This window comes from Stegodyphus dumicola, chromosome 7, assembly GCF_044657685.1.
Source record: "Stegodyphus dumicola isolate Sdum_Otavi_A_Nest chromosome 7, ASM4465768v1".
In the NCBI taxonomy this organism is placed as follows: Eukaryota; Metazoa; Arthropoda; class Arachnida; order Araneae; family Eresidae; genus Stegodyphus; species Stegodyphus dumicola.
Window position 1 is genome coordinate 195,640,255 of NC_140774.1, and position 25,651 is coordinate 195,665,905.

The 25,651-nt window shown below is 31.8% G+C and overlaps 2 protein-coding genes across 11 annotated transcripts in view; one reads left to right on the forward strand and one right to left on the reverse strand.

Annotated features, from left to right (window-relative positions):
• Positions 1 to 25,651, forward strand: part of LOC118185366 (ubiquitin carboxyl-terminal hydrolase 40-like) — a 114,412-nt gene that overhangs the window by 67,147 nt on the left and 21,614 nt on the right. The window contains exons 21-26 of the mRNA XM_035355206.2: positions 2,782 to 2,850; positions 12,194 to 12,299; positions 16,757 to 16,845; positions 21,331 to 21,454; positions 21,740 to 21,973; positions 25,310 to 25,541. Of these exons, the coding sequence (XP_035211097.1) occupies positions 2,782 to 2,850; positions 12,194 to 12,299; positions 16,757 to 16,845; positions 21,331 to 21,454; positions 21,740 to 21,973; positions 25,310 to 25,541 (854 nt within the window). The remainder of the gene's footprint in view (positions 1 to 2,781; positions 2,851 to 12,193; positions 12,300 to 16,756; positions 16,846 to 21,330; positions 21,455 to 21,739; positions 21,974 to 25,309; positions 25,542 to 25,651) is intronic.
• LOC118185367 (uncharacterized) overlaps positions 1 to 25,651 on the reverse strand; it is a 295,900-nt gene that overhangs the window by 16,966 nt on the left and 253,283 nt on the right. For 5 of the 10 annotated variants that reach the window (XR_015042305.1, XR_015042304.1, XR_015042299.1 and 2 more), the window contains 2 exons: positions 23,635 to 23,705; positions 16,056 to 18,151 (listed from right to left, as the gene is read on the reverse strand). The exons of 1 other annotated variant lie outside the window; for it this stretch is intronic. Coding sequence is in view for 3 of the 9 variants with exons in the window: in XM_085821193.1 (XP_085677319.1) it covers positions 23,647 to 23,705 (59 nt within the window). In the remaining 6 variants the exon portion in view is untranslated. Of the gene's footprint in view, positions 1 to 16,055; positions 18,152 to 23,634; positions 23,706 to 25,651 lie in introns of those variants that run through there. 4 more of the 10 variants (XR_015042300.1, XM_085821194.1, XR_015042301.1 and 1 more) reach the window with 2 other exon arrangements.

The following is a 25,651-nucleotide window of genomic DNA, read 5'->3' on the forward strand; positions in this document are numbered from 1 at the left end:
AATACACACACCACCAAATTGCCTTGAGTATAAGGTGCCCACCCCTTAGCCTTCTAAAACCTGGCTTAAATTCTCAGAACCTTTAGGATGGCGCTATCCAAAACTTTTCCCCCCTCCTTTACTGTCCCCTAATGAAAAAAGTCGTTAGAGTGGACGTTTGTTTCCTCCATAGATACAGTAAAATTTACATGTTTGTCAGACACTGGACAACAATCTGGAATAGATTACTATATTTGCGATTTTTTCGAGGTCTATGATTTAATTTAAGCTAAACTGTTATTTATTTATTAAGAACAAAATTTATTGAATGTTTATATAACATTTACTATTTCTGATCAATCTCGGTAATCATTTGTGAATTTTATGTCTTTGTTTCTACTAGAAATTAGTAAACAAGAATAGAACTTGACAAAATATAACAAACATGAACTAGCTTCTTACATGTTTGTTAAGCTTAACTAGCTTAACAAACATGAACTTATGCCTGCGAGTCCAAATGCAGTATTTGATAATCTATTTTCATTAATAAAGTAATAGTAATGAAATAATAATAATAATGAATTCATAATAATATTCATTACTATTAGATGATTAGAATTTGGTTCATTACTATTAGATTTTGAGATGATAATAAAGCTTTAAATCCCCACACATAGCTTTGTTATTGTAATATAAAGAAGAAAATCAGAGATAGATTAGTTGTGTTTGATTATTTAACTTTTAACATATATTACTTTGGACTGTCGGGCAAAGATGGTATATCTGTAGAGAGAATTTTCTTTATAAAATTGGATTTTGTTTACGTTAGCAGGGAAAAAATTTTCCGAATACCCATATATTCAATCCATTTTATCATTTTATACCTGCAGTGTGAAGTGAAGTCTGATGAGATAATTTTTTAAATCTCTGCATTTTTGTGGTGTCCGTAGAGAGAGAGAACTTTTAGGTTTCTTTTTAATATTTGCTGAAGAGAATTTTGATGCATGATTTAAAATTTCAAAAAATGTAAATTTACCAAAAATACTTTTCAGAACAGTTTGAAATGTTTATAAAGAATTCCACGTCAGTTTTCTTTCATATGTGGATTTCATTCGAAACCATCATTTTATCCAAAGCTTGATTTTGAATGAAATGGATATACATATGATCTACGTAATAAATTGTCTAATTTATTTTAAATAGATTAATATTTCATACTTTCAAAAGAATAAGGGTATGCAGGGTATTGACATTTACAGAAAATATGTTTTTTATATTTCTTTCCATAATCAAAACAATTACCCAGGAATATTTTCAAAGCAAAATTTAAAAAATTGTTCATGACAAATTTTTCATAAAGTATCCTCTTATATGTGAAAATTGGTATGTCAATTAAACCATCCAATAATCTCGAATGCTATCTTTTGCAATATGTCCCATGAGTAAGATTAATCTAAAAAATCTGAAGCTCATCAGATGTAACTGGCGTTCAGTCGCTTTCATGCTTTCTTTTTCCGCTTATATTTGGTCTACACTCTAAGATTTGAGAAGCATAGCGATTGGTTTCTCTGGTTAAAATTTTAAGCAATTCATCTGAAAAGTATAATTTAAAAAAATCAACAGCAAGGTGAGTTTCTGAAAATTCAGTCTTTATACCAGGATTACCACTAAAGGTCAATATGTTAGCTTTGTCATGCTAATTTTGCTGTCTCCATTCAAATAAATTAGTAGCCTCTTTTGAAGTCATTGGTAACTTTATCTTTATTAAAAGATTGATTAAAACATATTTCTTCTGTATCTGAACAGTCTGAATCTGTATCAGCAAAAGTTTTCTCTTCTAAATCTCTTAGCAACTTATTAATTTTGTTCTGACTGGGACCTTTGAAACGAGGTGCCATTATAAGAAAATAAGACAGCGAGAAAAAAAGCTACACTGAAATCATGAGGGAAAGCTGTAATGTCTGAAAGAGAGATAGCATATGTTTTATTTTCAAGTACATTGGTGCAAGACGAAACCTATGGTCTTCACCAAAACGTAGCCAACCAGATAAGAAATGGAACACAGTGCGTAGCCAGGGGCTGCGCTGACACAGGAAACTGGAGTGGAAGAGTTGCACCCATTTTTCTTCATAAGGTTCAACAAACCAGGCGAAAGGGCTGCGCCCGTATTTAAAAAAAAAAAAAAAAAAAAAAAAAAAAAAAAAAACAGGAAACTGGACCACCTAGAGATTCTAAAGATAAACAGTTACTCTAAAAGGGGAAAAGAAAGGCTGGCACAACAGTTGTACCATAGCCAGCTTAAAAGCAAGTAAATTTTCCGGTACAACAGTTGTACAGCCGGCTTTAGAAAGTTAAAATACCGTAAGAACCATTCTTATCTTACGTAGTCTAAATTTAAAAATTGTATTTAAGATGATAATTTATCATTTGTCCATTAACTTTTACATTAATAGAAAACATATGTATAGATTTTTATCTCTAAGTATGATATTTAAGCCATGTAATTATCTTCTTGCAGCATACTTTCATATCAGCGAGCCCTTTTCCTCTTTTTATCTGAAATATTTTTTTAAATGCAGAGTGATTTTTATATATTACTCATCTTATATTCAGACTAATGAAATACTTTCATAACTGTTTTGACTAAAACACAAAATAATGTTATTACAACATGAAATTGGTTAAATCTTTATAAATATTAGATGTATATGTTTTAAAAATGCCAGTTATTTTTAAATTAATATTTTGCCTAAAACATGAACTTTGTGTGATTTTTTTTTTTTTTTTTTTTTTTTTTTTTAGGAAATGGCTTTGTCTGAAAATTCTCATTCTCCTGCTCAATTGGTAGAAATTACTCTAGATTCTGATAGTGTAAGTGTAGGAAAGTTTTTAAATAGTCTTATGTGTTTTGTCTTATTACCTGAAACATAATTTTATAAATTATTTTGAAATTCCATATTGCATTGACAGGGTCATTGCAATTTCAGAGATAATGGAATTATTTGAAACTCAATGCAGTAAAAATTAAAAGTCTGACTACAGAATGGATAGTCTGTTTTATTTTTAAATAAGATTTTTAGAATAATGAGAAAATTTATTATCTGCGAGCAATAATGGTGCAGCATGTCTAACAATGTTCTATGATGAATCTAAATGCCGCTTCTAAATTTCTGTGTCTGTGGTTCAGTGGTATTTCTATCTAAATGAACATTTAATCTTGTTTAAAGGGGGATTTATTAGAATACCAAAACAAATTACTAATCTAAAATCTATTTAACATCTCATCAGCAGCATTCAAGTTGCATCAAACAAACCAAAAGCAAGTTGTAAAGTTCACACTGTTGCCACTTAGCATTCTCTAAATCAGTGCGCTTTTACTGATTTCCACATAGCCTTTCAAAGCCAGAGAAAAATGCTATTCAAACTGGAACATCCCATCCCCCACTGGGCGGTTTTCCAACATCATTTGGGACATGGAGTGAACCAATGTTGGAGAGGGCTTGGCAAAAGATTCCAGCTGATGTTCTGACATTCATGACTAAGTCTATCTGGACCTTGAAAGATCTTCTCAATGCAAGCTAGTGTGTACTTCATGGGAGTCTTGTTTTATCCTTCAACAAAACTATTTGTCCTACTTTGAGGTTGGTTTTGGGTTGATTCCATTTTGAAAGGGTCTGCAAATGGTTGAGGTATTTCACACTCCAATGGTTTCAGGCTATTTGTCCTAAGTTTCTGAATTAAGATTCAACCTAGAAGGTGAGTTTCTGAATTAAGATTCAACTTAGAAGGTGAGGACAAAGAATTTATATTGTTATTTGGTTCAAGTATCAACAAAATAGAGGTTGTACGTAGGTTGGAGCAAAAGTCATGGCAATTTTTTTTTTTTTTTTCCCTTGAAGATACCAGTCCGGTTGGAAAATGTGGCATATACAGATGAAAGGACAAGGTCTTAACTACATGTGTGGATAATGAATAGCACTGAAATATCGTAACACATGAATTTATTACGGTAGTATACAGGGTAATAGGGCCTTCACCGTGCAAAAGAATAATAACACAATACACATAAAGTTGACATGAGTCCCTGTAGTACCGTGCGGTCACTGTTCTGCCATGAGGAACAAAGTGGCAAACGATGACACCCCTGACGTCATACGCGACGATCACCGTCAATTTGACTGGGAAAGGATTCTGACGGACCTTCTGCTGCCTTGGTGATCCAGGATGTCGTCACTCCGCTGACTGACATTTCAGTTCTGGTTTGTATGACCTGGCCCAAAATTCATCAATGGCGATTATTCGTGAAAAGAATTGATCGCCGTCCTGTTGCCAGCATGCAAAGTGGTCGGAGCATATTTTGAAATGAATAGTGTGTACATCTCTTCAAATTTTAAAATTGTTGTTTTCGGGGCCTTTATCAAAATTCTTTTCAGTGATTTTTATGTTAGCGTCCCGCAATCGGCCAAAATGTGGTGAAGAAGGAGGACAAAAATTCCACATTGTGCCTTCTTCAGAACTAAAGGGTTGAATAGATCTGTTCTGCAAATTCTAAGGAGGTTATGTAGAACATTTTTTGCTCCCTTGAAGTTTGTAGCATTATCACTCCAAACAGTGAAGGGTTTGGACTGTCTTGCAATAAATCTTCTAAGGCATGCTAGAAATGCTTCAATAGACAAATCCAATACTGTTTCTAAATAAATAGCCTCTGTACTAATAAAAACTTTAATTAAATAAAATTTCAAGTAATACTTTCAGTCTTCATAATTTTGGGCTCTCAAAAAAAATCAGTGAATTATAGATTTTTTCTTGTAGAGTATTTAGTAGCTCAGAACACAGAAATATCTGGCTGGCTGTTATTTTTGAAAGGAGATATATTTTACTTTTGTTTCATGTATTATATTTTAACTACTTATCTTTATAGATGTTTTCAAATGAGATTTGCTAATAACTAATCCTGCAAAGTCTAGTCCTATTTTTCTGAATGGTCTAGTTGCTACCACTCTATCTTTAAGTAAATCTCCCATCATTTGGTTTGTAGTTTGGTTTCTTGTTCGGAAGCAAGCCATGCATTTATTTATAACATGTCTTGTTCAGAAAGTATCCTAGTATAATCTCACAAGAGAAAGTGTTATTTGAATGCCCAAATGAAGAGATATTTTATGATAATAATCTATGAGCAATTCAGTGGAATGGTGCCTTTTTGATAAAAGAAGTTAATGTTTCAGGACTTCTGAAAGATTGGAGATACTTGCTGCATTCTACAATTCAGAAGCACTCAAACAACTTTCTTTTTGTAATTGTGGATTCATTCTACTATTATTCACAAACATTAAGCACCACACAGTAATTCTAACCAATTTACCTAAATGATGAATATTTTTAATGAATTCTTTCTCAACAAAACTTTTACCTCTGATTGTTGACACCACAGCTTCCTTTCAAACTTCAAGCTTTTCTTTATATTCAAACTCTGCTACAGATTTGGTGAGTTAAGGCTATGAATCAATACCCTATAATAACCACATAGGTCCGTGCCATCATTTATCACTGTTTCATACAGCTAATGTTATTTCTTTCATAGATTTTGTTTTCATTCCTCTGGCCGTTCATGTTAGCCTGGTTTCCTTCTCCAGGACAGTAATTGTAAGATTCTGGTAATGTTTTCTCTTGTATTTCCATTATTTGATGTTGAATGAATGACTTTCATTTATTCAAATTGCCCTTTATCCAATATAATATCACAGAAAGATCTGTTCAAACATGTACATTCATCTGGACCTTCTCTATCTATTCTATGACATTTGACACTAATAAGTGCTCCCATCAGCTCTAATCTTGGAAGAGACAGTTTCTTCAGTGGAGCTGCTCTCGTTTTGGAAATTACATAACTACTTCCTATTTCACTATCCTTTGTGACGTATCACAGTTCCATATGACTTCTGACTTGAATCGGTGAAACAGTGCATTTGAACATCTCTCAATTCAGACTTACTATTGTTTCAGAAGTAATGTTGCAGAATGTTTATATTCTGAATCACATTAGACCATTTTCAAAGTCTGATTGCAACGGTTCATCCTAATCTATACAGAGTTGCCAAATTTCCTGCATTAGTATTGTTCCCCTAATAGTAAATGGACTTGTATATCTAATAGGATCATAGTTTTTCAATGATTTTAAGAACTTCTGTCTTCATGATTTTGTTTTCACTAGAGCTTGATTAGTTAGACTTTATGATTGGATCTTCAAAAGATCTTCCTTATAATTCCATTATATCCGAATAACTTCTGTTCCAGAATTTTCTGGGTTATACCATTTTCACATTCGTTAAAAACTTCCTGCAGATTCGGGCCGTTTATCTTCCATTCACGCATGTTGAAACAGACAGCTTTTAATATATTTTTAATGTCTTCATATAAGAATTTAGCTTTGTTTTCATCTTCATCACAACTTATTAAATCCTCTATGCATAAACATTCGTTCAATAGTTTAATTTCTTTCTGATTCATTTCTTCAGGGTAAGTATATGGTAACAGTAAACAAAAATAGGCTGGATGTAGCTTCAAAGAAAATATGAGTCATAGTAAGCACTTTCATATCGGATTCTCTCATCTTCATCTGAGAGGTTATTTGTTCACAAAAGTCTGACAGCATCTGTATCTTCATGTGGCAGAGAGGTTTGTAAAAAGACTTAGTAAATGTTGTTTTATGTGTATGAAATTGAATTAATATCTCTAACATTGTGAATTTAAATTAGGACTGGAGTTAGGATTATCATTTAAAGATTATTCATTTTCTGAATGGCGGGATACATCAAACCCAGCTCTTAAGGATTTGTCAGGGCAAATAAGTGCCTGGGGAAACATGTAATAAATTCTTCCAGTTTCTTCAGAACTTTAATTTTTTCAGCTATACCCATTTTTAAATTCTGTTCTATAACTTACTGATATTGCTTATAAAGAACTGGATCATTTTTTCACCTTTTAACCCATTTATTAAAGTGAGCTTCAGCATTTATGTAATTTGTTTTTAAATCAGATGAATTTTTATTCTAAGGTAATTTAACCTTGTATTACCTTTCTCTAAATTTGACAGTTCTATTAAATTCTTCAAATATCATTATCTATTTTGATGTTTTCCTTTCATTGTTCAATTCCTAGTACTTCTAATTCCCTAAACTGTTTTAATTATGTTGAGATCAATTTATCATCAACAATAATGTCCATATTTAATAATTCACCATTGGAACCAGTCTGGCCTTGAGGCAGCATCCATATATTGTTTCAGAAGCTATAAGTTTATTTTTAAAACATTTAATTCTACTTGTTATTACTTCAGGATAGTAATTCTTCACTGATTAGAATAGCAATATTACTGTATTCACAAGAATCAGCCCGCTGTAATCCTCTTAATTCTTTGTTTATTTTGGGAACTGAGCTATTAGGAAAAGATAAAATAGTTGCACATATTGATCAATTTCTAAAGCCTCAGTTTCTATGTTTAGAAGTGGTTCGATTCTGTTTTCAATTTTGACTTTCACAACATTATAAGTTCCTTCTGTTGCCTGGTTAACCCCAAAGGCAATACTGACTTAGTCCCTTTTCTAATAACAAGAAATTTATACATTTCTGATATGTCCTGAATTATAAAACTTTTCATTAAACCATTATCTAATAAAATACCAGCTGGTTCTAAATTATCTGTATCAGGGAATGGACGTATCACTACAGTGCAGGTTTGTAACAATGTACTCCAGAAAGTTTTGGTTTTTATCTAAACATCTTCTTTACAGGGCAAAATTTTTGATACGACTGTATTTTTATCTGATTTTGTTTCAAGTTAGAAACAAATAGATCTATTGTAGTTTTATTACATATGTTACATATTTTAATTTCTTTACCTTCTTTTGTTGTATGCTGAAGTTTAAGCCATATAAAGCAGCGAGCTTGACTTTTTTAAATATTTCTTTGCTCATCCTTGATTTTAACTTTACAACGTTCAGAATCATGTAGTTAGTTGCAGTATATATTGGGTCATATAAAAAATCTCTGCACTTTTAGCCATTGAATAGTGTTGATGCTTATCCAGCAACACTCACCTGATTGTCTCAAATGAACATGTGCTTAAAAGGTGACATTCAGCTTCCATTATTTATGAAGATAGATTTCTAATTCGTTGCTCATGTGAAAAGTTATATTGATTTGAAAATGAGTGAAATATCTGAAGAAATATGCTATGTGATGCTTTTTTTACTATAAAAAAAAAGGTAAAAACATTGCAAAAGCATGCCAAAGAATTTGTGAAGTGTATGATGAGAATGCTGTGATTGAACGAAAACCTAGGAGTGGTATGTTCAGTTATGTTCCGGAAATTTCGATTTCAAAGATGTACCTCTGGTACGCCAGTCACCGAAACAGTTGATGAAATTTTGCAACTGATGGAGCAAGGCACGCAAGTTGTCAGCAAATAGTGGAGCCGCTAAACATAAATCACATGGCAGTTTGGAAACATTTGAAAAGAGCAGGCTACAAAAGAAGCTCGATGTTCGGGTGCTACATGAATTGATGCAAAAAAAATTTGATTGACCGAATTACCATCAGTGAAGTGCTGCTGAAACGAAACAAAATCAAACCATTTTTAAAGCGAATAATTACTGCTGATGAAAAATGGGTGGAATATGAGAATGTCAAATGCAAGCGATTGTTATCGAAGGCTGGTGACCCTCCACAAACGACTTCAAAGTCTGGACAAGGTTATGTTCACAAGGTTATGTTTGGTGGAACTGGAAAGGAATTGTCAATTACGAGCTGCTGCAACCTGTCAAAACCATTAATTTGGTCCTGTACTGTGCACAACTCGATCATCTGAAATAAGCAATCCAGAACGAACGATCAGAATTGGACAACAGAAAGGGATTTGTGTTCCATTGTGACAATGTGTTGCCACACGCATCTTTGATGACTCGAAACAAATTGACAAAACTTGGTTTGAAAGTTTTGATGCATCTACCGTATAGCCCGGACTTTGCTCCATCTGTCTACCATTTGTTTTGGTCTCTGCAAAACTCTCTTGATGACAAAAAATTGGCCTACCGAAACACCGCTGAAAATCACTTGGCCAAATTTTTCAACAGTAAACCACAGAAGTTCTACACTGATGGAATTATGAAGTTACCCGAAAAATGGCAAAGGGTCATAGATAATAATGGTCAATATGTTAAAACTGGTTTTCAATAAAGAACATTTTTGCTCAAAAATGTATAAAAAAATCACAGAGATTTTTTATATGCCCAATATAATTATTTCGAATAACTGGAGCAATATATTCGTAAGTTTTAGGCAAACGTTTATCAAACTAGTATATATTGTGCTTGTGCACCATCCATTATATGTGAGGAGGGAGATGATCATTTGATTTTTGCCTCCAGTTATGAATCATTTCTATTTAGTGTTTTGTTTTTGTTTCTGCACTGTCATTCAACTGCATCTTTCAGTTCCTCTACTAATAAAGTCCATTAATTCCTTAATATTCCACTGGTCATTATTTCTGCTGTGACTATATTCTGATGTAATCTTTGATGAAATTAATTTTAACAATGCTGAACAGAGTAAGCTACTTTAAGTTTCTGATATCACATTCATTGAATTTAAACATCTGAGTTTCACACTGCTCATATAGTTTCCAAAGATTCTCTGTATCACTTACATTTATAATAAGAAAGATTGAACAGTTTATTCAATATTAGAATTTATTACTAAATCTTTTTTCCCAAAATTTGTTAGTTAACACTTTCGTAGCTGAATCATAATTCTCATTTGTAAGCAAACATCTAGAAATGTCATTATAGGTTACCCCTCCTAATAGCGACTTTAAGTAATTAAGTTTATTTGTTTTTGATAATGTGTCATTGTTATAGATAGTTGCTTCATACTGACTCCAGAATTCCTGCCAATTACTTGAATCACCAAAAAGTATGAAATCAAGATGTGAGTTATGCATATTTGTCCGAGGTAACCATACACCATATTTAAAAGAACTTTTTCCCACAAGAGATGATTTAATTTTTCCATCATTTTTCAATTTCCGTAAATTTGGTTTTAATTACAATATTGTGCAAATAATCAGCTGCCAGTCATTGTAATTTATGTTAACTAATGCTTTTGTACAAATTTCTATTAATAATTTTTCATTAAGTGTCAGTCGCATTTTATTTCTACCATTATCCTATAATTTTTTATTACCAGTGTACATCTAAACACACACACATACACTCTTTTGGAAAAAAATTAAAGCACCAAGAAGGACTTTTGCGATTGTGACGAAATTTGGTATGCAAAAACATCTTGATTGAACGTGCAAATGAACAGGAATTGCGATCTCAGCACGAAATTCTAGTGCACAACAATGGTTGCTACAAGGAAACTGCCAACGAAATGAAGGCTCTGGAAGGCCAAGGATCACAAATGCGAGGCAAGATATGATGATTGTTCGCCAAGCCCGAACTGCCCCAACGAATGAATTGTCAACTATTCTACGCTCGCAGAGGCCTTTAAGACGTTTGCCTTTGATCCCACAACATCAGTGGAGTCATCTGGAGGGTGTTGCAGCTGATCATCTTGGCTGCCATCAGACTGGCATCGTATAGTGTTCAGCGATGAATCCCGCTTCACTCTTGAAGCAGATGACTGCCATGTTCATATCTGGAGAGGACGGGGCCAGTGGTCACAATCAGCCTTTGTTTTACAAAGGCATACAGCCATAACTCCGGGTGTGATGGTGCAGGGCGCTATTTTTTTATGACAGCAGGTCATTTTTAGTCATCCTCCATACATCTTTAACAGCTCAACCGTATGTTTATACCATCCTGCAGCCGGTTGCATTACCCTTCATGGCACGTCAGCCTGGGGCCATTTTCTAACAAGATAATGCCAGGCCACATACCGCTCGCATATCTCTGGACTGTCTGCATGTGGTTGATACTCTTCCTTGACCAGCAAGGTCACCAGACCTTTCACCAATTGAGCATGTCTGGAACATGGTAGGCTGCCAGATTTGGACGCCACAAAATATCGCAGATCTGGAGCGACAGCTGATGAATGCCTGGCAGAATGTGTCGCAGGATGACATTAGAACCTCTACCACTCCTTACTTTGATGAATTCAAGCATGCATTGCCGCCAGGGGCGGTTCGACCAACTACTAAGGTACTATGACCTTGATTTTTTAATCATTTTTTATCTGTGTATAAGCTATACACATATTCAATTTCATCAAAAACAACCACTTTCTTCATCGTGCTTTCATTTTTTTGCAAAAGAGTATATAGATATAAGATGGTTTTAATTTACTAAAATTGCAATGGAGGTATTTTTATTTCCACATAGTACAAATAATAAAATATATAATTAAAGTTATGCTATTTGAACATTCTGGTGAAAAGGAAGAAAAGTAAAAATGAAATTCATGTGACTTGATCCATGTGCAATATGAATATGAAACAGTTTTCTTTAGAAAATACTTTACGAAGGCATTGATTCTCTTTTTACTTTATCAGTAATAATCTTTATGTATCTTGATGTATAAAATTTTGTAGGACTGAGTATTTATACTCTTTGCAATAATTATATCAAAATTTCAAACTCCTAAGTTTATTTTTTATAGTCAATAAAAATTCCGTGTTTCATATTGATCGAAAATGTTAACAGTTTTTCACATGCCTAAAGTGTAAGTGAAATTAGTATATTATATTCTATAATTCCTTTACATATGTGATTTATCATAACTATTTTGATCTTTTTTGTTTATGTTTTTATTTTTCATAAAAATTCTATTCTCAATTTCATACATTTATGGTTTTAAATTTATGGCAATTTCATATGCTTATAGTATTTTTTTCTGTAAAACTTCTCTATTCTGATATTAAAAATTCTGTAATATTAAGCTGTAATGTTTGCAATAATTGCAAATGGAAAAGAATAAAATGAAAGTAAAGTAATGATAGTGGATGTTCATGTTGTATTTCTTTATGCTTATATTTTTTTAAATAAATGAATAATATTAGCTTAGCAAAAATAGTTCACTCAAATTGACATTTTAAATTATTGATTCTATTTTTCATTCTTTTAGAATTTTTAATGATGTTTTGAATGTTTTTTCCATTGTTTTAAGATAATTTTGACATAAAAATATCTATTGAAATGTTTATTTTATTTTTCAGATTGTTGAGAATTTAAGAGCACAGGCAGTATTCCAGTTAGGTTTAGACAGCAGTCGAAGTTATATTCTACGAAAGTTGATTAATGGCCAAAATAGAAGACCACCTTGTAAGCTATGTTTTTATAAAAGTGAATCATTAATTAATTAGCTTTTGAAATTTTGAGGAAAAAGATATTATATTCCCCAAAATTTTAACTTATAACCAAAAGGTTTTAAAAACTGGTGTTTTGTTCTCATAAAATTTTAAATGTTGGAATCATTTCAGAAATCAAAGTCACAATTTTTTGTGTAATTGGAAATATTTTTATGTATATGTGATGTGTAAATTATAATATAAATATTTATATGTACATATGATGTGTAAATTACATAATAATTGTAAACATTATGAATGCTTTTTGAATTCTACAAGGCAGATGTTGCTGAAATGAAAAAACAAAGAAATGCTTTTTCAGAAGAAAGCAAAACAAGGGCCTTTTTTAAGCCAAAAGTCACATTAATTATTGTTATATAATATATTAAACATTTCTGTATTTTTTTAAATTGTAAAAGTGGGCACTAGAAGCATATAGGCAACAGTGGTATGTGTTTTCATTGCTGATTGAGAGGAAAAGCAGATACTACTTGCTTTGAGATTAATACTACTGTATCAAAAAAAATTATTATTATTATTATCTGTAGCATTATTTTGTTTCAAAATAACAACTAACAAAGTACCTTAAACATATTAGGCAAGTACACTTAACAATGACATTGTACATGTCACGATTCATATTCTCCAACATGTCTCCCCCCCCCTTTTTTTTTCATAAAAGTGGGTTAGGTATAGTTCAGGCTAAGAACATAATATATAATTTATACAAACATAAATATGGTAACTAAAAGGGAAAAAAGAAACAAATGTTAATTGAAGGGATTTTTTTTAGTGCATAATAATGTGGATGTTTTCTTGGGATGATGTCTGACGCAACTCACTAAACGCTTTGTGGTAAGGAGTGCAAAGTTTTTCAATACCTATTGTAAAATATCATCTTCTTTCTTTATTAGGGTCAACCCCCCATTACAATATCAAACAGTTGCTGTACCTTTTCTAAAAATTCACATAACGTTTTGTACATTAAAGGCCTTTTTATCTCTTTCACTATCACCGCTTTCACTGTCTGCTAGTATTATAACATCATCTAGTTTCTTATTTGTCATTTCACAATCGTCATTCCGTTTTTTATTTCTCCTTTGTCCATATCTAAAAACCTATTGCTTTTGTAAGTTGTATGCTTTCCTTGGCTTCATTTTCAATTTATGGAAATCCTGTAATATTATTGACAATTTCTGGCCAGAATGATACCAGCAAACATTCATTGTGGATGAAATCACTTGTTTCCATGCGAGTTTAATCATTTCTGTGGTATGTCTTATGATGAAATTATGTAAAATGCCATAAGTGTGTCATCCTTTCCTTTTCCTTGTGCTTTATTTGCAGAGATCCAAACATTGCATGGCATAATAGGCTTTGAATGTCTTTATGCTTCCTTGATCCATTGGTTGGATTAAGAAAGTCGGTTTGGTGGAATGGAAAGAATCTCTACCTCTAGTTGCACTGTTGTGAAGGCTTTAGTATCGTTTTCTGGAGCATTATTGAGAATTAGGAGAACTCTGATTCTGCTGTTCTGAGCAAAGTTTGATTTCTTTAATAAATGAATTTTCAAGCCAGTCATTAAAGAGGACTATTGCAATAGGGCCAATGCTCTGCAACATATCGCATATAATTGAAATTATCATGTTGGGTAAATTAAATGGATACAGTTAAGGTAGCAAGCATCACAAAATCACACTCTGCAAGGGTTTACTGTAAATAAATGTTGCATGTATATATACAGTTAAACCTCATGAAGAGGTCACTCTTGTGATCAGGAAGAAAAAAATGGCTTATTTTCTGGCCTTTATTTGGAATTCTAAGAATACCTTTTTGATACAATTTAAATAAATAAATATTATGAGTAGTAATTATAACTAAGTTTTAAAAATATGTATTTTAAATTCTTGAAAGCATTCTTTTTGTCATAGCTAGTGCTTTTTGAGCACTATCCAAATCCCTGTGATTATCACCGAGTTTTCTGCCTCCAGTCGCATTATGCTACTGCTTTTTGGAAAACTGGCTGAGAGTCTGGTAAAATCTAAAAACATTTTCTTCCCTTACCTGAAGAACAAGAGATGAGGTTATGGTTGGAGCTAGAATTGAAATTAGCAAACTCATATGCCTCTTTCCTTGGAGTATGAATGACTCGTATTTGTTTGCCTTTTTAACTGAAAAATCTTAATTGCTTTAATAAATTTATGTATCTATTAAGTTATAATCTGGGAAAAAATTTGAATTCGGAAAAAGTTCTTTGTGATTTCCTGATCCCACTGTAAAATATCCATGAAGCAACATACTATGTCACCAAAAAAGCCGACAACCCATGACACCAGCAAAATGTATTTATGTGGCTACCCATTACATGTGCAACAGACCAGTGAATATTTCCATATTCAAATTTGATGGAAATTTTACTGATTAATATTTGTTTTTGCATTGAGGTTCTCCCCCCCCCCCCCGCCACTTTGTAAAAGAAGTGTAATGCCACTGTGGAGTTTGCTAGCGAATGGAAAAAAAGCATTGCATTGCTTCAAAAATATGGCATTTCTTTAAGAGTCTGGTAAAATCTAGAATGCAAAAATTCACATCCTATGAAGTTGTACTTCTTAAATGATCTAAATGCATGCAGTAGAATTTATGCAGTTCTCAGATATTTTTTAAAGAAAACTCAGATCATTATGTACATGAAAAAGCAACAATGTGCGTAATGTCAACTGTATGCAATTATCTGATATTTTTTAAGCTAAAACAGATCTTTGTGTACGTGCGAAGAACAATGATGGAAAAAAAAAATACGTAAGGATTTTTTGAAGTAGTTTTTATTATGAATGTTTCTTACTTTTTTGATTTTATTGTTTCATTGCTCCTTTATTGATTTATTAATATGCCAACAGTTTCAAAATGTTTTCCCTGCACATATTAGCTTGGTGAAAAATTATTTGCCAATGAATTGGAGACAGTTTGGGTGGGGGAGCTGTGGAGAATCAGAAAATACCTAAAAGAGAAAAATGTGTTTTTCTTCTGCCTAACAGATAATTTTATTCACATAATGAATTGAATATTCCCTGACCTGGAGTCACTTTTTTGAGGATGGGACGAGATAGGATATTAATGCTGCATAACCTAATAAGGTTATGATGTGCCAAACATATGGTGTATATATTCCATGCTGTATTTTGAGAAAAAACATTATATTAAAACAAAAAATCAAATGTTTTCTTGATAGTATAAAATGAGATACATGAAATGCGTATACAAGTGTAAAAGCAGGTAAAATCAAATGCATAGCATATCTAAAATAACATTAAATGATTCAAATAAGAATATAAAAACCAATCTCTCTTAGATAAAGAAATAAATTATCACTGGTCTTTTTCCAGTCACTTAGTCACATTTATTAAAATATTTCAAACAAAGTTTACTAAAATATGGACTGTATTAAAAGTGACTTAATGTCAAAACATCAGTACACACTGAGCAAACAGGTGCACTCTCAACTTTTACTTATGCGTAATTCGAGAGTGACCAATTTGGAAGCAGTCTAAAAGAACCTTCTCATTCCACAATAGATTTTATACATTTTAGCTTTTTAATGACCTGACCATCTCACAGTCATATCCATTTACTCAAGAATTTCTTCTTTATGAGCCCATAGGTATCACTAAAAGGGCGAATCAACCATTTTAGTGAAGTCAACTGTAGAATGATTGAGCCAATTAATCAAGAATCTGTTCTATTAGATTTTATTTTTAAATGTGTATAATCATTTATAGACATAAGAGACTTATATTCCATAGTTGAGGTATACAATAGCATTGGAAACTTCTTTTACTGATTGCATTAGTTGTACACAGGTTTCTAAAATTATTAATATTCACCAAAAGTTTAGTATGTGATCTTCAGTGCTTCACTTGAGAAGTAAATAATTTGAAAAGAATTTTAAATAATATAGAATTTATTTTATTGAAATTGCCTAAAATGTTTTCTTTCATTGCTAGTCTCAATGAAAATATTATGAATTCAATAAACATATCAAATAACTGAAGAGCATTTTTCATATGTGTATTTGAAAAGGTTTTGATGGTGCGTCCTACCGAGTAGACTTAGTGGTTTTATATTTCTTTGCTGTAAATTCTTTAACATGATGTAGTTTTTTTTTTTTTTTTTCTTCATGTACTTTTGGGAAGAAGGTTATTTCTAAAAAGTTATTATTTTTGTCAGGAAAATTTAGAGAATTTGTGCAGAATTTGGCTTCATGTCAAAAGAATGTATTTTCAAATTATGATTATTTTTAAAAGTTAAACATGAAATGTTTTATTACAAATTTAAATAATTTTTGCTATATAAAATAAAGAATTTATGTCTATTTCATTTGTCGTGTACATGTATTTTTTCTGTGTCATCACTATATTTGGTTTCAATTTATAGTGTATGAACACCAAACAATCCGAGAAGCTGGTTTATTGGATGTGTCAATAGTAACCATTGAAGAAGGCTCACCACCCCTATTTAAACAAGTTAGTTATATTATCTGTGTTTATGTAAATATTTACTTCTGATATGGCTTTAAATAATTTTTTCTCCCCCCCCCCCTCCTATTTTCCACCAAAAGAATTACCATATTTGTCAGCAATTAAGATGCTTCCCTTACCCCTGAAAAGTGCTAAATTTCAATTTCATCCATGAAAATCAAAATCTCAATAACATGTGTCTGTCTTATAAGCTATTTGAATACTGGAATTACCATATTTGTCAGCAATTAAGATGCTTCCCTTACCCCTGAAAAGTGCTAAATTTCAATTTCATCCATGAAAATCAAAATCTCAATAACATGTGTCTGTCTTATAAGCTATTTGAATACTGGAACATGTCTGATTGGCATCTTTTTAAGTTAGCTAATATGTTATTTTTTGCCCCCCAACCAGTATAGTGGTTAACGTCACTGACTGCCATGCCGAAGGGGCCAGGTTCGAATCCCGGAAAAGGCATAATTGTTTGTAAATGTATAGTGTTGGTTCAGCATGGCAGCATTCTAAATATGCGGCGAGCCAAAAGTCCTCTCGTGTGTTTTGGTCTCCCAGGGTGCTCTCCGTCAAAATTGTGAGCAGAACTGAGCCAAATAGCTCTGTCACCTGTTAGGTGCTCAAGGCAGTTTGCCAACGACATGCATAATCTAGTGCTCCTTGCCATGAGGAATTTCATGGGCTTGGGCTGACTACATCAGACAAGTGAGCATAAGCAACAAAACAAGTTTTTTTAGCAAGTGAAAGTGTATGTAGTGTATACAGTTTATTCCCTGCATATTACAGTAATCCTCGGCTTCTTCTTTAAAGCTGCATCTTGTATATGCTTTGGATATCTGGACATTACAGCTTTGCCCTCCTTCTCTGCCACAGTACAGTAGCTTTTAAGAACTCAATTGTATTTAAAATTGTAAAATAATATGAAGTTTTCTTTTAAGGAAGAGGATAAAGTAGATAAGGAATGAACTCCCCCCCCCAAAATGCCTTTAGAAAATAGGAGCTTTTATGCAGGTTTGTCTTATGCACCAATAAATAAGATATTATAATTTTTAACTTTCTGTAAGTACATTCTTTGAGATTTCTGACACATTAAGCATCATTTGTATCCAAACACATGCAATATATATTTAGCGCAGCAGGCCACTTGTATTATTCTTTATACCGTAACAAATTCAGATTTCCATGTGTTACAAAGGAAACAAAGTCCATGTATAGCATCTAAACGTCCAAACAAACTCCATAGCTTCTGTTTTCATGCATATAATTCTTCTGAGAAAAAAGAGGTAAAGAAAAAAGATTCCTGAAAAAATAATGAATATATAATTATTATTAATTACTTGGTAATTATGCAGCTATAAAAGAGTACATCTAAACTTTTTTGCAGTCCACTTAAAATTGTTTTGCAGTTCACTGGTGAATCTCAACCTACACATTCGAAACCACTGCTCTATTATATATGAAGATAAAACTATCTTAAGTATATGCTAGTAATCTCAGACCACAATGGAAATAATAAGTCTCAAGGTCAAATTTAATTTTATAATATCCAGTTCTGTGTTTTGACTCAAGCTTTTTGGTATAAAATATATTTCAACCTACATTCTTTATTCTTGATATTTTGTAATAAAAATGCAATTATCATTTAGAAACTTAATTCCATCTGTTCTTCCAAAATATGTATCATCAGATATACACTCTTAGCTAAAGAAAATGAAATTTCAGTGCCTCATAAAAATGTACGTTCTAGTTTGATACTATTTTATGATTTTGTTATATTGTAGAAGTTATCGGTTTTTGTGCATGTACAATGTATCTGATGATTTGCCATTTTAAATTACTGTATTTCTTACCTTCTTTGTTTTACATATTTCCATTTATTTGTAGTTTCTTCTGCATTTTTATTATTCAGCAATATAAACTTTAATATTGTTCATAATCTTGATCTGTGTAACAGTCAGATTAAAAATAATGAGCAAAAATATTATTTCTATGATAAATGAACTAACAAGAATCCTTCATGATTTATTTGAATTTTTATGTAATAAATAGTTTAATGTATATTAGTTTCTATTGTTAATTAAGCAAACTAATTAAGAAGTCAACAAATGTTATATGGTAATGAATAATTTTGTTGGAATTGAAAATATAAAACTTATTGACAATTACCGTATTTGACGGCATATAAGACGCACCCTTATTTAGAAGGCCACATACATGTAGATGTAGAAAAAGCTATGTGTGTCTAGACCTTTATCCAGGCTAAAAATAGCATTCAGTATTGAAAGTTAAACTGTGTCCTTCACGTATTAGATGCAGGTAACTTTTTTTGAGACCAAATTTAGGGAAAAAAGTGTGTCTTATATGCCGTCAAATACGGTATATATTTTAAAAGCTAACACTATTAAAGTTGAGTATAATCATTTGTAGTTGCTGAAGAAAATATTTACTTGAAATTTGGATTCTAACGACTCTTTTTTTTTTTTTAAATTAGTAACTGGTTTAAGATGCCAAAAACAAGAATTTATCCTTGTTGAAAATAGAAGTAAAATATCAAATAGCTTTTTTTATTTCTACTTGCTGTATTTTTTAATCTCACCCACCGTGATTGTTGTCCACTGCCACTCACCAAACTTCACATTTAATGCTGCTAGAATGCCGTTTTTATCATCTGCTATAACTTGCAGGTCATTGTCATTATTATTTTCGCCATTCAGTCTGTCTTACCATGCTTATTATGATAATACACACTTATTATGATGTAATATGTGCTTATTATGAAACAGGATACATTATCTGTTTCATAATATGCGTGTATTATGAAACAGGATCAATGTATTATGAACTATGTAAGCATGTATTATTATGAACTATGTCTATGTAAGCATGTATTATGTAAGCATAATACATGCTTACGTAGACATAGTTAGGAACTATGTAAGCATGTATTATGAAGTAGGATCAATGTATGCCCTTATGGGGTCCAAGAGGTGTTGCCGAGTCTGGACTAGACCCGAATAGCATGAGTGTTCAGACTCTACTGTCAACTATCTTTCCAATCCGATCCGAATAGGTTAAGGCTGGGTTAGTGCACGGAACACGCTGATACCAGCTCTTGAGTTTTGCCCAAAGGGCACATGATGTTGAATGTAGAGGACGTAGACATAGTATTTCCAAAGGAAAGAATCTTGGAGATGAAGAGAAGAGCCCAGACATCCCAGGCATACTGAAAAAGTTCATCATAACAGCTGCAGTAGATGCGAAGCCTGAGACAAGTCCATAAGGTGGCGCCATCCATCGGATCCCCACAGAATTAAAAGAGAATTTTAGTTAGTCATCATACAGGAAAGTGAACAAAATTATAAGTCCACTTTGATCATCTCTTCAATGATTCCCAGAGCGAGCAAAACTTTTTCCTGGGGGTGACTACATAGACCTGTTATATACTAGATGGAGTATCGCCATTCAAAACCGGGTGAAAAAGCGGCACAGGAATGAGCTGCAGGAGTTTGGGCATGAAATGGAACTGAACCCAGACTTTGCCGTACTATCGCCATGGCTGGCGATTTTTTCCTGTCTTTTCTCTTAGTTCGAAATGCGAACTTGGAAAGATGTCATATCGCAGAAGCTGCCGTTGAATTTGCAGAAGAGGTTAGATTGATAAACACCAGCCAAAATTATTAATTTCCTTAAAATTGGACACTTTATTTTAAATTTTAATTTTTAAAATTTAAATAATTTTCATGCTGTAGAATAATATTTTGTAATATGTTCTTCGGCGTCTACAAAATTTAAAATAAAATAAAAAAACTGGAGAGAACAAACTAAATAATAAACTAATAACTAAATAATAAACTAAATAATAAATAATAAACTAATAACAAACTAAAAAATAAATAAGTAAAATAAATAAATAAAAAAGAAGGTTTTTATATAAAGAAGGTCATTATATATGCCTCATGTATATATATGTATAAAAAGAAGGTCATTATATATGCCTCAAAAAGACAATTGCTCTTCACTATTATTGCTTCATCAATCAGAGCCCATGCATCCAAAATCTACAAGTAAATCGTTAACTGAGACGGAAACAGTCACTACTTAGATGAATCCATTTTAATATTTCAGGATGCTTGCTTTATGAAGACCTTGAGGAAAGGGAAAATTCCATGAATACTTTAAAAAAATTTGGAACTGTATGCTAAAAGGAGGGGGGTGTTATGTGAGTAAATATGGTAGTTTATTTCCCTGCAGTGTCAGATAAAACCAAATTGTGAAACCATTTGTATTATGTAATAAATTAAAGAAACTATGGGTTATAACATGCTTTAGTGTGTGTGGTATTTTAAATGCTGGAAATTGGGAAATTATTTTTTGGAGCAGAATATTTCCCATGTAAATAGTCTTACTCAGTTCATTATACAAGAAAATGAATTTGTATCTTTTATGAAAATTTACATAAATCTTTCTTAAAATTTTTAGATTACTGTCATATTTAATGTTGGAGTAGGATTAGGAGAAAGTCCAGATTTTGAAATCACTGTGAATAAAAACATTAGTGTTCCTGAATGCCTTAGGCAGATGCTGTCTGTAGCTGGACTTAGTGGTATGTTTCTTTTGCCATATCAATTTATATCTTACAGTAAGAATTTTATAATGTCATTTCTTTTATCTGTGTCAGTATTTTCTCTGTAATTCTGTGTTCTCAGGCTATTCAATTATTAATCCCCCAAAAGTGTAAAATTGTAAAGTCAAAATATTTTATATGTGTGCAATAAAAGTGAATTTAAAGCTCACTACTTATATAGCACACTGTATAGTAAATTGTATCTCAGGAATTTCCATTAAACAGGATTATGTTTTATGAATATCAATTTTTGTTTGTAAACAGGAGATACCTGGCATTTAAGAAAAACGAATTGGTGTGGCGAGCCTATGGAACAACTTTCGATGGATGCAACGTTAGAAGACGAAGGGATTCAACATGGTGAAAACATGTTGGTCATGGAAGGGCGTGTACCACCAAAAGGCTTTTTGAATTTTACTATTTGGTTCTTCCCGACTCTCGAAAGTATCCCAAATCCTCAAAATGTAAATATGAATGGACTTCATAGTGGAATTGAAAGTAAGTGTTTCAGAATTTCTTTATCTTTGAATTTAGGTGTTATTAGGGTATGTTAAGAAATTATTGTGGCTGATAGATAATTTGGTAGGTGCTAAAGTAGTTTTGCTCGCGATGTGTGTATTGGAAATTTTGTTTGCTAATTTGGCTACAAGACAGAGCCAAGACTAGGTCGAGGCAGTTGATTCTAGTAAATATCTGCAAGAGGAGTGCTCAATTAGCTAAGAAAAGTCAGACATTCTTAAACAATTACAGTCAAAAGTCGTTAATCCGGACTCGTCGGGACTTCGGCGATTCCGGATTATAGATCATCAGTTAAATCTCATAAGATGGCATGCAGAAATTCTAAAATTAAAAATATGAAACCGTAATTTATGAAATAAAGAACAATTATGATCTAAAGGTTATCAAAATTTACAAAAAAAAAGCTTAATATTTATTTGTTTACTTTATTAAACATTTCTTTCAATGTAAGTTGTTTAAGTTGCTTCGTTTTATGTGATAATACTTTCTCTTTAATTCTATAAACAGACATAATTTCTTGTTCAGTTACAAAGTTCCGCTGTTCAAGTCCCGTTAATTGCTGTGCCGAGAATAACGACTAACTTGTCAATCGAAATTTTTTCGTTTTCACTAACCTCTCTGTCACATTCTTCATGTCTTTATCCACTTTTTGCAGCAATTCCACTTTTTGTTTGATGGAGATCGAAACATACTTTCGTTTTGTACGATCCTTTGGGAGCTCCAGTATCGGAAATTCTATTTGACATAATCGAAAGTTCAAGTTTACTTTTATAATATTGCTCTTACAGTCTGCAAAAAATAATAAACTGGATACAATTCGAAGATTAAGGAACAACGCAATCATCAACATTAACTGAAATAGATAATTTTAGCTTATACCGTCCGTTATACATAAAACGCGCACTCAAAAACGTATTCTGCGCTTGCGCACAAGCATATGCGCAGTCGTAAAAGGTCTTATGAGCACGCGTAAACGCCTATGCGCATGTGTCAACGCGGCGCACGCGCAGAAAGTTTTTAGCATTGAGGTCCAGATTATAGGTGTCTGAATTAATGACTTTTGACTGTATACATATTGTTACATATAATATATACATATTTATTAAGAAATTTCTCTTAAAAAAATCTGTAATTGTTAACTTTGAAACATATCAGGCTGTACTAAAAATATATTTTAAATAACATAATTTTAACTGGACCTGTTTATAATAATTCAAAAGCATTACGTTTATAATTGCTTTTTTTTTTTTTTTTTTTTTTTTTTTTTTTTATGGTTGTCTGTTAGATTTTGGATATCTTCTTTTCTGTCTCTCTCCTTGATCAGAAAGGCACCTTTCAGTTTATGTTTAATGCAGTATAATAAGCAGCAAAATTATTTATAAATTATTAATTTTATTGCCTTACCTAAGCAGTTTCTTGTATATATATACATTTTTATTGCCTAGTTTCTATTAGTTTTAAACAACTCAGCTAAATTGACAGATGAATTGGTAACATTAATTTATTTTCAAAAGTGTTAAGGTTCCATAGTTACTATACATGCTGTTTTATTAAAATTTATTATCAAAACTCATGTTCTCTAGTTTGATTTATGCCTGCTGAGCTGCATAGACTAAATTGGAAAATACTAGGCTACTCACCTTAGCAATCATCTACAGTCTTCCCTTAATTTGCTTTAGCGAGCTTTCCCAAGTCCGTGAAATGAGCTGAGCTTAAAAATAAAAAATAGAAAAACTTAAAAAAAAAAAAAAAATCTGAAATGTTTCAAATTTTAAATTATGTTCAAAGGGGTATTTTTTTAACATTTTGTGTATTACATTTATTTATTAAATATCACGTTCTTTGCACTTAAACCATAAAATTCAGTTCAACAGTAATATCGCAAAATAGTTTTAAAATGAGCATATCTTTAGAATTTCCGATACAGAGACTTGTGCGCTAGGGATAAAAATGTTTTTTTCTGTGCAATGTTGTCATTGCTCACTTTGAAATCTTTAAGTTTGTTAATCAAAAATTCGTTAAAATTTTACAAAATAGGAAATTGATAATAAAACAAATTCCAAATTTCAAATTTGGTCTTCCACATGCCCATATTCGTAGGAAGATTACATCATTCAAAATTCGATGGCTGTATGTACCATTGTTTTATCACAATGAGAGAAATATACATACATTTATGTTGATTTTTCATTATTTAATTTCTTTAAATATAGCACAGGGCGATAATACTTTGTGGCAACAGTTTGAAAAGTGATTCGACGCAAAATGAAAACTATAGTCCTTCAGGGACAAAGCCCCTTTGGACTAATAATAATAACAGGTGTTAATAATAAATTAATTGTGGCTGCAGCTTACAAATTCATTATATAAAATTTAATTATTACAAATTGTATACAATGAAAACTGTAAAACTCATTCTATTATATGGAATATTTTCCATTAAAGCTTTATATTTTTTAAATATCTTGATATATTTAGCAAAAACAAGAGTTGTTGTTATATATTGTGTATTAAGTCATTTTTAATTCTTTGATTTAAGAGAAGTACAAGTCATTTGATATTTCTTGTGGAAGGCGATTTAATAAAACTAATTTATTCTAATATCCGTGATCTATGTAATTTAATTATGCAAAGCACTTGAGAGCTATGTAAGAGGAGGGCTGCTTTTGTGGAGGTCTTTCTAAAGACAACTGGCTCTTATACACATTACACATGAGGGGGAAAACCACGAAAACGCCCATGTAGCCGGCTCATTCACCGGGATTTGAATCCTAGACCAAACTACCAATGTTCAGCGACTTTACCGTTTGGCTAATGGTGGCCCTAATTTACATGAGAAAGCATACACATAAAAAGGCTTTTGCTATAGCCTGACATCTGTTGGATGCATTGTGGATCATGTTGCATCATTGGCTAAATAAGCTTTAGGTGTTAGCTGTATAAATAAGATAGCTACAGGTATGCATTTTGTATGAGGGGTCTATTTTTTGTGTATGTATTAAAGGGTTAAATTTCTTTCTTAGTAGCAAATTAAGAAATTGTTACTTGAAATTTTTTTGTAAATGTCTAATTTTAAATTTTTTTTAATGTCTCAGAAAATAATATGAATACAATTGTAACAAATGTATTTTCAAAATGCAAGCAATTAGCATTTTATATTTAAATTGTGTATTATAGGTTTTTATTATTATTATTATTATTATTTTATTTTATTTATTGTAAAGGATGTGATAAATTGATCAATTTCTGCTTATCTTCAGAAGCTTGTATCTATCTCACTGCAAAGCAATGAAATATTTTTCCTTTTTTATGTAGATCTACTTCAGGATCTGACTGATTCTGTGTCAAGAAGTGAAGCAAATATAAGTGTAAAGCTTGGTGAGGTTGAATTGTCATGTGAATCAACTGTTGGGGATCTGAAAAAACATGTTTTAACACTCCAGAGTTTGTCCGGTGTGTCATTACCAAATATTAGATATTTGAGGCTGCGGTTGTTAGATAATGGAAGGCCTGGTAAAGTCCTCAGAGGTCTATCAAATACATTAAGGTAAATATTTTTCTTGTGAACCTTGGAAAAAATAATAAATATTTAATTATTATTTGTTTTCTTAAAAATAAAATGGATTGTGTGGCATGTAGAAATAAGAAATCATTAAG